Raw genomic sequence first — 11353 nt, 5'->3', positions numbered from 1 at the left:
AAAAAACTTGTGATGAGACAAAAGTAAGCAAACGAATTGATGAAATTCTCTGTGTGGGAATTTGTTATGATTAAAGTACACCCGGGACTGAGGTCTACTTATCTCAGGTCACTAATGTGAGTTGAAAGGACGCTTATTACCAAATTTCGTCTTGTTTCTATTAGGTGTAATGTGTGCTTCCCCTTAGGCCAGTTTGACCCAAAAAGCATTCTCATATGTCCTTGCAATGGTGCCTGTGTACAGACTGTATTGCATTTTATATTTTTCAGCAAGTTGTATGCCCCTTTCAGGTGCAGATTTGTATTCCCTATCTTGAAAGGGGTTCTTACAATGCCGTCCAGCCTTTTATTATCTGCGTAAGGTATCTGATGAATTAGTGTGCTGTGGGGGTAGAGTATTTTTTAATGTGCGAAACGCTGGTGCAACTCTGTGAATTTCTAATCTTTTTATGTTTGTTTTTTTTACCTTGTATTTATGACTTTTTATTATTTCATGTTTGCATTCTATTTTTTGTATTTCTGTATTATTTCTAACTCTGTATAGTCAAATAAATTTGATTTGAAACATCAAAAACCTCTTAGTTACTTTATTTTTGGGTGTGGCTTGACAGTAGAAGTTTCATCTCACCCTCTAAACTACACCAATAATATTGTACAGTTCTTTGCTTCCACATAACTACATATTCATTCACATGCTACTTTGCTTACGACCGCGCATTTCTTTAAAGCCACACATATTGACTGCCAATGTTGTTCCCTCTTGCTTGCTCAATAGATGTTAATTTCTGAATGAGGTCACCCCACCTTCTTTCCATGGCCTTCTCCCAAACATACACCCAGGCTGTGTTAAACAGAAAACAAAATGTGTTATTTTGTTTCTCTTCAGGCCTGTCAGAGGTTTAGAATCACTGACAGCAACAGGCAACCCAAAGAGCCCCTCACTGCTGTGTTGAAAGGCTGGAGCCCTCCATGCCCCCTCCACAGTGCAACATCCCAGCCAGTGCTTAATTTGTAAATAAAAAGGAGCTGGTGCCCAAAGCCGCCCTCTTAAACATGCGGCTGCTGCAATTAAATGTGGGAACAAGGAATACTGTGACAGCGTAATCCTGAAGCAATCTCGGGCCTCTTCAATCCATTTAAAGCCACTCCCTGTCCCTTCAGCTGACTCTTGCAGCTTTCTACTTTCTCCCTTTGTGACGCTTTTTCGTTTTTCCCTTCCTCCGTCTTTCCCATGAGTCTTTTGCTCGCAGCAAATGCTTGAGGCAGAAGAATAAGCTCCGGCCCTCAAAAATAAGTGCTAGTGCTCAGCACCGGAAACAACAAGCACAAATTAAGCTCTGATCCCAGCAGATCTCTCCACCGTTTCTCCCTACAGCCTATGCCTGCTTACCATGTTAAATGCGTCTCAGAACAGACCACGCAGTGCAGTAACCAGCTAAGTGGACTATGACCTTAAGAAATACCATATACAGGGAGTGCAGAATTATTAGGCAAGTAGTATTTTTGAGGATTAATTTTATTATTGAACAACAACCATGTTCTCAATGAACCCAAAAAACTCATTAATATCAAAGCTGAATATTTTTGGAAGTAGTTTGTAGTCTGTTTTTAGTTTTAGCTATGTTAGGGGGATATCTGTGTGTGCAGGTGACTATTACTGTGCATAATTATTAGGCAACTTAACAAAAAAATATATATACCCATTTCAATTATTTATTATTACCAGTGAAACCAATATAACATCTCAACATTCACAAATATACATTTCTGACATTCAAAAACAAAACAAAAACAAATCAGTGACCAATATAGCCACCTTTCTTTGCAAGGACACTCAAAAGCCTGCCATCCATGGATTCTGTCAGTGTTTTGATCTGTTCACCATCAACATTGCGTGCAGCAGCAACCACAGCCTCCCAGACACTGTTCAGAGAGGTGTACTGTTTTCCCTCCTTGTAAATCTCACATTTGATGATGGACCACAGGTTCTCAATGGGGTTCAGATCAGGTGAACAAGGAGGCCATGTCATTAGATTTCCTTCTTTTATACCCTTTCTTGCCAGCCACGCTGTGGAGTACTTGGACGCGTGTGATGGAGCATTGTCCTGCATGAAAATCATGTTTTTCTTGAAGGATGCAGACTTCTTCCTGTACCACTGCTTGAAGAAGGTGTCTTCCAGGAACTGGCAGTAGGACTGGGAGTTGAGCTTGACTCCATCCTCAACCCGAAAAGGCCCCACAAGCTCATCTTTGATGATACCAGCCCAAACCAGTACTCCACCTCCACCTTGCTGGCGTCTGAGTCGGACTGGAGCTCTCTGCCCTTTACCAATCCAGCCACGGGCCCATCCATCTGGCCCATCAAGACTCACTCTCATTTCATCAGTCCATAAAACCTTAGAAAAATCAGTCTTGAGATATTTCTTGGCCCAGTCTTTACGTTTCAGCTTGTGTGTCTTGTTCAGTGGTGGTCGTCTTTCAGCCTTTCTTACCTTGGCCATGTCTCTGAGTATTGCACACCTTGTGCTTTTGGGCACTCCAGTGATGTTGCAGCTCTGAAATATGGCCAAACTGGTGCCAAGTGGCATCGTGGCAGCTGCACGCTTGACTTTTCTCAGTTCATGGGCAGTTATTTTGCGCCTTGGTTTTTCCACACGCTTCTTGCGACCCTGTTGACTATTTTGAATGAAACGCTTGATTGTTCGATGATCACGCTTCAGAAGCTTTGCAATTTTAAGAGTGCTGCATCCCTCTGCAAGATATCTCACTATATTTGACTTTTCTGAGCCTGTCAAGTCCTTCTTTTGACCCATTTTGCCAAAGGAAAGGAAGTTGCCTAATAATTATGCACACCTGATATAGGGTGTTGATGTCATTAGACCACACCCCTTCTCATTACAGAGATGCACATCACCTAATATGCTTAATTGGTAGTAGGCTTTCGAGCCTATACAGCTTGGAGTAAGACAAAATGCATAAAGAGGATGATGTGGTCAAAATACTCATTTGCCTAATAATTCTGCACTCCCTGTAGAGACCTGCAAAGCTGTTCAAGCCTGCCAGCTTACTGAAAACCGTAAACTACTCTACCGAAAACCACAGACTCTTGTCTCACACTTCTTCATCCACCACACTGCTATGCGCTGCGTCCCATAACACAATATCCACACCTTGGCAGTCATCATTCAAGACATGGAAGCACTTCCAGTGTCAAAATAAAGACAACACACTTCCAACCACACACCCTATACCGTGACGCAAACTACCCACGTAGGCAAGCGCTTCAGCGACTCACATGGGGGAATTAAACGCGATGTAGGTTTTGCAACACAGTACTATGCTTGTGCAGCTGTTAATCAACAAAGCCCAACAGAGCACGATAAAACACGACCAAGATGTGCCCACTTCTCCCAAAGGGGGGTAGCAGCAGCGGCACGGGGCTCATTGCACCTGAATTATTTGTATTTTTCTCCCTAACCAGGGTTAGGATAGACATTTCCTTGCTATTGTTAGGCCACGGTACCTTTACTACACAATTGTCTCCACACCACCACAAAGCAAGTGGAACTCTGTAGGTGTAGCGCTGGGAAGGTGCCGAGGGCTCCACCGTCTCTAGCGCTTCTCCAAACATGAACGGATTAATTGGAGTAAACGCAGTTTGCGTCTTTTGCTGATTGTGGCCCCCCACAACCTAGCACGTCTGGGAGCTTCTTACAACGGGGAGCGCGGCGGGGCGCTGTTAACCAACTTTGTACGTTGTTTACTTCCCCTCGGCGTCCAATCCGATCATTTACCCAGACACACCAGCGCTGGGAGCTTCGGAATTAATTAAAACTTGAAAGTGGGAAAAGAATGTCCGAATTGAAAACAACACTTGCAAGACATAGGGGGGCGGGGTGTACCTGCTGAGAGAAGTAAACCAGTCTGTGCCCCAGGACCAGACAGTGTATACGGGGTGGGGCAGAACAATGTAATCTTGTCAGAGCAGAGTCGCCTGTTTGCTTGCAGCCGGGGGGTGCCTCGGGTGTTTGTTGACTTTTGCAGAAACTCTTCTGCCCCCCCATTTCTGGCAGTCCCACAGACCACGGGTCAGGCTCGCCCCGTCCAGCCCTCTCCAGCTCAGGGAGGGGAGGGCAGAGTAAAGGTCCCCACAGCTGATCACACTCGCACTGACAGCTCTTACCGCGAGGGAGCCAGAGGGGGACGAGCCCCAGAAAATGAGGCAGAAAGGCAAGAGGAAGGCCAAGTACCCCCGCCTGCGGCCGGGCGAGGACCAGCTCTCCTTCCTGCCCGAGGAGCACACCCCGGGCAGCGACCGTGCCCCGCAGGTGGAGGTGGGCGGCGCCGCCAAGACCCCCGCACGGAGCCCTGACAGGACCGCCGGAGCAAAGAAGGAGCCGGGGGACGGACGCAAAGGCAAGAAGAAGCGCTGCTCCAAAAAGGTGCACCTCGCCCCACTCCCGGACAAGTATGAGCCCCTGGGGGGCGAGCGAGAGAGCAAGGGGGAGCAGAAGAGCCGCAGGAAGCAGAAGGCGAAGAAGTATGCCAGGGTAAGAGCGCTCCAAAATCCACAGTGTACCTCCCAAACCAGCAGGAGCTTGTTTTTTTGCAGCGCTTCGCGCCGCTTCTAAGCGCGGTAAATAGCAGGTGTTGCTATTAGCGAAACTTACGTGCAGAGATCTCTTTGGTGCAGTACGCAACTTGTATTTTCCTTCCTGTTAAATGTATTCCTGCATTTTAGTGTTAAAACCAAACAGAAGGTATGGCAAGCGGTTCTGGACGATCTTCCACATAACTCACTATGACTCACAGGTTCACCTGTTGCTCCATGTAGTTCACACGTTCATAGTTTTCCTATTGCATTCTGGTAATGGCAGTTTGCGCTTATGCTGTGTTTAGCAAAACAATAAATTTGCAAGGCACCAGAACTATAACATTTTGCATGGAGAAAACTGTCGAGATTGACAGCTATCGGATGATTCCAGGTTAATAAACCCCATATGTCGCAGCCTGATGTTTCTTATTGCATGTTATCATGTGTATTAGTGGGAGATGGACCGAGACTACAACTCCCAGAATCCACTAATTTGTTAAATGAAAGCCCAGCACTGTAAACGGTGACGGTGTTGCAGTGACAGAGTCACTACCCCCTAAGGCGACTTCGAGGTTCTGGAAGCCTCATCAGGGACACACAGATCTTAGGAAGTTGTCTTCAGCACTGATTCCGTGTGCCCAGAGGATGGTGTTGGTTGACATCAGGATCACTGCGATTGTTCAGCCCTTGCGTTTTTCACCTGATTATAGATGTCACATAATCCATAATCAGATGCATAATCTGCAGACTTTAACATACAAACTTGTTTCTAGCTAAAACTGTTCAAAAGTTATTAAAAGCGCAGCAACCAGTGCTTAATTTGTGCTTGTTGTTTCCGGTGCTGAGCACGGACACTTACTTTTGAGGGCCGGCCCTTATTCTTCTGCCCTAAGCATTTGCTGCGAGCAAAAGATACATAAGGGAAAGACGGAGGAAGAGAAAAACGAAAATGCGTCACAAAGGAGAAAGCAGAAAGCTGCAGGAGTGAGCTGAAGGGGCGTTGAGTGGCTTTAAATGGATTTAAGAGGCCCGAGATGGCTTCGGCATTCCGCCGCCTCAGTATTCCGTGTTCGCACATTTAAATTGCAGCAGCCTCGTGTTTAAGAGGAGGGCTTCGAGCACCGGCACGTTTATATTTACAAATTAAGCAGTGGCAGCAACACGTTGCCGTGCAATGCATAGGGGCAAGCCAGAGCGGAGTCACAGGTCTCCCTTGGCATTAAGAGCTAAAGCCTGAGAAGATGTCTGCTAGACATATGTTCACCTTCTTCTTATGTTTTTAATTAAGATTGCGGGTTATTTGTAGTGTAATTGCATCTTTATAGCGCTTACTACCTCGGACAAGGCGTTGAAGCACTTTACCCCAAGTAAAAAAGGTACACGTTTCACTTTTACTCCTGCAATATTGCAGCAGCTCTCCTTCATTACATAGGGGCTGCTTGTTTTCTTTCTTTCACCGGAGCTGGAGAGGGCAGTGCCCGGCTCATCCATGGCGCACCTTCCAGTCGGGCCTCAGAGCCGAGCATGGTGCTCGCCTGTGGCCTGAACCAGGCACATCCTGCCTCGGCTCGCCCACCAACAGAGGGAACACACATCTTGTGCTTGGTTTGCCGAAACACTTAAATAGGGGACACATCTGAGTTGCAGCGAGGGTGAGAGAAGTTGTGAGTTGTGGAAAATGTTACCTGCCCATACCAATGATCGGGGCAACTCCCTTGGTATCTTAGCCAGTGCCACCTGCGGAGTGCCAAGATGCCAAGCAGGCCATTGACTCAAGGGTGTCAAGATGAAGAATTCGAAATGGCCATCCATGGTAGGGAAACGATCGTGTCCCTTTTCATGCATCTCTATCCATCACCAACAACAATCATTCTAGAACGTGGCCTTGTTTAATGACGTCTGATTGGGGGTTAAGACGTGCTGTGACGTCATCCACTTGTCCCTTTAAAGAGAGTTGGGACATTTAACAGGACTGGTCAGAAATAGCATTGAGGGACATCCAGTGAATGTCGTGCTCCATTTATTGGTTCCGACTGTCGGTGATGAAGAACGGGGCAGTCAGAGCTCTTCCTCTGATCTGGCTGCTCCCTTTAAATGTGGTCTAAAAACAGCAGTGACTTCATCGGCCCCATAACTTATAGAAAAAGTATTTATTTTTTGCACCTTCTCGGTTCATCTACCACATAGTTTTTGTATTTTGCACTGACGTAGGGGAATTCAGATTTTTGTGAGAAGCTGGACTCCTTTGTATATATCTACAATGTGGTACAAATAACACATAAAACCACAATAACCGCGAAACCCAATAACTATTGTATCAATTTGCGTTTTTTTTCATTTTTATTTCCTGTGTTGATTTTACAAAACTAGACCAGCCCTTCCCGCCTATTCCTGAGAGGATAAAAGGGAAGTAGCTTATAACAATGGTGAGCGGTCGCAAAATATGGTGAAAAAACAAACCACCGCATCTCTGCCAGAAACCCTGACCTGAGTAGCCTTCCTTGTAAAATCAAACAGGAAAAATCGCTATATAAACACTCTAAATCAGACAATAACCAGGGGCTTTTATGTGCACACTAATATTTTGCTTTCTATATACAGGGAGTGCAGAATTATTAGGCAAGTTGTATTTTTGAGGATTAATGTTATTATTGAACAACAACCATGTTCTCAATGAACCCAAAAAACTCATTAATATCAAAGCTGAATATTTTTGGAAGTAGTTTTTAGTTTGTTTTTAGTTTTAGCTATGTTAGGGGGATATCTGTGTGTGCAGGTGACTATTACTGTGCATAATTATTAGGCAACTTAACAAAAAACAAATATATACCCATTTCAATTATTTATTATTACCAGTGAAACCAATATAACATCTCAACATTCACAAATCTACATTTCTGACATTCAAAAACAAAACAAAAACAAATCAGTGACCAATATAGCCACCTTTCTTTGCAAGGACACTCAAAAGCCTGCCATCCATGGATTCTGTCAGTGTTTTGATCTGTTCACCATCAACATTGCGTGCAGCAGCAACCACAGCCTCCCAGACACTGTTCAGAGAGGTGTACTGTTTTCCCTCCTTGTAAATCTCACATTTGATGATGGACCACAGGTTCTCAATGGGGTTCAGATCAGGTGAACAAGGAGGCCATGTCATTAGATTTCCTTCTTTTATACCCTTTCTTGCCAGCCACGCTGTGGAGTACTTGGATGCGTGTGATGGAGCATTGTCCTGCATGAAAATCATGTTTTTCTTGAAGGATGCAGACTTCTTCCAGTACCACTGCTTGAAGAAGGTGTCTTCCCGGAACTGGCAGTAGGACTGGGAGTTGAGCTTGACTCCATCCTCAACCCGAAAAGGTCCCACAAGCTCATCTTTGATGATACCAGCCCAAACCAGTACTCCACCTCCACCTTGCTGGCGTCTGAGTCGGACTGGAGCTCTCTGCCCTTTACCAATCCAGCCACGGGCCCATCCATCTGGCCCATCAAGACTCACTCTCATTTCATCAGTCCATAAAACCTTAGAAAAATCAGTCTTGAGATATTTCTTGGCCCAGTCTTGACGTTTCAGCTTGTGTGTCTTGTTCAGTGGTGGTCGTCTTTCAGCCTTTCTTACCTTGGCCATGTCTCTGAGTATTGCACACCTTGTGCTTTTGGGCACTCCAGTGATGTTGCAGCTCTGAAATATGGCCAAACTGGTGGCAAGTGGCATCGTGGCAGCTGCACGCTTGACTTTTCTCAGTTCATGGGCAGTTATTTTGCGCCTTGGTTTTTCCACACGCTTCTTGCGACCCTGTTGACTATTTTGAATGAAACGCTTGATTGTTCGATGATCACGCTTCAGAAGCTTTGCAATTTTAAGAGTGCTGCATCCCTCTGCAAGATATCTCACTATTTTTGACTTTTCTGAGCCTGTCAAGTCCTTCTTTTGACCCATTTTGCCAAAGGAAAGGAAGTTGCCTAATAATTATGCACACCTGATATAGGGTGTTGATGTAATTAGACCACACCCCTTCTCATTACAGAGATGCACATCACCTAATATGCTTAATTGGTAGTAGGCTTTCGAGCCTATACAGCTTGGAGTAAGACAACATGCATAAAGAGGATGATGTGGTCAAAATACTCATTTGCCTAATAATTCTGCACTCCCTGTAGAGCTTCAAATGGTACTTCTGTGGTTTGTAAGTGATGCAACCAACATATATTCCTAAAACACAAATGATAAACTACATTTTCCGACCTCGGAAGGATGGAAGCCTGGGTCTGCCTTGCTGGGTTTTGAACTTAATACCTTCAGATCACTGCAAATGCCCCTGGCGAGCGTTTAGCTCAGTGGGCCATAATTCTGACTTGCAGAATGGAGAGTGAAGTTCAGGAACTCCCATGCAGCCCTGCAAGGATGAAAACTTTGCACTAGCCTCGGCTTTGACGAAAGATCGACCGAATCACAAACAAGGTATATTTTTTTAAAAATGAGGCCAGATCATACATAGCTTTGATTTGCACCTTTCTGGTTGATTCACATTAGACTCGCACTTGTTTTAATGTGTGTTTTATGTAGAGCTAATGCCCCTTCCAGGCACTGAAAATAACAGATGTTTCTACTACCCAATATAGTTGTCTTCAAGTTTACTGACCTCAGAAGGATAGAAGGCTGAGCAGGCCCTGCTGGGATGGCAATTCGTGGCTCGTAGACCGCTGGAGAGGTCATGGAGTCATATTGCCATCTGTGCTTGTATGCTTATCTGACCTATTCTGGTGTTAGTCAGGAAATGAAATCTACTGATAAACCTAATGTGCGCATTTCTTTGCCCACCCCCTATATATTTATTTGCAGTTTTATACAGTGTGAACCAGACCCACCAGGGAAGAAAAACACTTTACAAAGATTAAAGACATACAGATGATTAAGAAAATAAAATATATATAGAACACACAAATCATAGGTAACTGTAGGTCGCGGTAAGTGTCCCTCCATAACTTAATTGCTCTAGTTTGTAAAGGGGACCAGGAATGGGTGATAAATTAACAAACCTTTACCATAAAAATGTAAGTTGCGGTGTGATCTTAGGAACGTTGGCCCATAAAAGTCACATTTTCATCATACTCCTTTCCCGCCTTCTGCAGTTGACTTCCTAAATAACGCCAGAATAGAGTCTGATCCTGACCAGAATTCAGTACACGGGGGGGGGTGTAGTGTGTGAACTCAATATATTCTACTTTAGGAAGGGTGGGAAATAAGATGAATTTCACTTTTTTCTTCGATTTGATTCTCTTTGATATTTTCAAATAGTCATTTTCTGTGAGATTCCCTTGCCTTACCCTGTAATTGACACACGCGTTGGTGCACTTTTCCACTCAGCATATTTGGATCTTAGAAGCATTACTTATATGTGCTGAAAAGGCCAGAAGTACTTTGACAATCCCACTTCGTTCTGACATAGTGGGTGTTCACAGTTGCATAGACGTACCCTGACCACTCCCATTACTCACCCCTGGGCACGCCCACTGGTGTAAATCGGTGCTTAAGTTATGCCAGTGTTTGCTGGCACTTGGCACAGCATTTAATTCTTAACATTGCCACTTTTTATGACGGCGTACCACTTGGTGGCGCCGTCTGCCTATTTACAGCACAACACACTGATTTAGCAAGTTAAAGGACACTAAAAATAATAATAATGGTATGTACAGGCCACTGGCATTTGGAACCACCGAGGGTCAGTGGGTGGTGAAAGCCGCAGTGGCGCTCTAAGCGCTACCCTCGGCCCTGGTACTCATATATATATATATATATATTCTCAAATTAACCGACAGAGTAAAGTAAATTGAAACTCATGTCTGCCCAACAGACCCTAGACAACTCGGACACACATCCCTAATTGACCATTTTCATGCTTCATGAACCCAGTTTAAATTGAAGCTGTTCTAGGCGCGGTATGAGTGTATAACCACACATCATATACTAAATACCGCCGCTTAACACACACGCTAGTGCGATTTAGGACTTACACCTATAGACACTCTTTCTAAAGGCGCCCATCGGACGCTGCTCGCTCAGAGACTTGTCACGGGATCGGCTGCCGGGCAGGTTGCAGGCCACATTCCATCACAGGGAGTGAAAAAATGCACGAAATGAAGGAAGCAACTTTCCACTCCTCTCTCCCTATCTGCAGAAAATTGTTCGTGAGACACTACAGCCTTTTCCATGACACGCATCTCTGACCTTTAAATCTTCGCCTAAGATGCTTACCGCCAGCTGTTTCTTCGTTTTCGGTAAAAACCTCTGCCCCTTGACGCCTAAGGCTTGTTCTGAGTTTTAAACTCTACTTCCGGTCTCACCTCCTCTCCGGCCCGGTAGCACAGCTCGGCGGCGCTGGTTATGTTGCTCAGCCGTATTCCTGGCGGTTTGCTTGGAATGGGCCGCATTTGCCCCTGAAATGGTTACTATAAACAGTACAGCTTTAGGCCTGTGCTAAATGTCATAATCGCAGAGCTCCGTGCGCATGGCCGGACTGGGGAACCATTAGCAGCCCCGGCAAAAATTCTCAAATCAGCCCTGTTCCCTTCGTCTCCACCACAAAATCGCAATCCCCCCATCTATCCTTTCTTCTTCCATGGTCGCTTTCTCTCTCGTTTCTCTCTCTCTTCCTCTCCCTCCTTGCTGTAATCAGACATGCCAACATTTTAGAAGAGGAATCAGGAGAATGGATTAGTCCCATTGACTTCTATGGAGGCCTGAATCGGGTCTGTT

The 11353-nt window shown here is 45.1% G+C and overlaps 1 protein-coding gene across 1 annotated transcript in view; it reads left to right on the top strand.

Annotated features, from left to right (window-relative positions):
* Window positions 1–599: 599 nt before the first annotated feature.
* Window positions 600–11353, top strand: part of C5H1orf115 (chromosome 5 C1orf115 homolog) — a 52921-nt gene continuing 42167 nt past the window's right edge. The window contains exon 1 of the mRNA XM_069233862.1: window positions 600–4549. Within this exon, the coding sequence (XP_069089963.1) occupies window positions 4217–4549 (333 nt within the window). The 5' untranslated portion in view covers window positions 600–4216. The remainder of the gene's footprint in view (window positions 4550–11353) is intronic.

The sequence above is a fragment of the Pleurodeles waltl genome, chromosome 5 (assembly GCF_031143425.1).
Source record: "Pleurodeles waltl isolate 20211129_DDA chromosome 5, aPleWal1.hap1.20221129, whole genome shotgun sequence".
Taxonomy (NCBI): domain Eukaryota; kingdom Metazoa; phylum Chordata; class Amphibia; order Caudata; family Salamandridae; genus Pleurodeles; species Pleurodeles waltl.
Note: the sequence above shows the minus strand (reverse complement) of the source record. Positions and strands in the feature narration are given on the sequence as shown.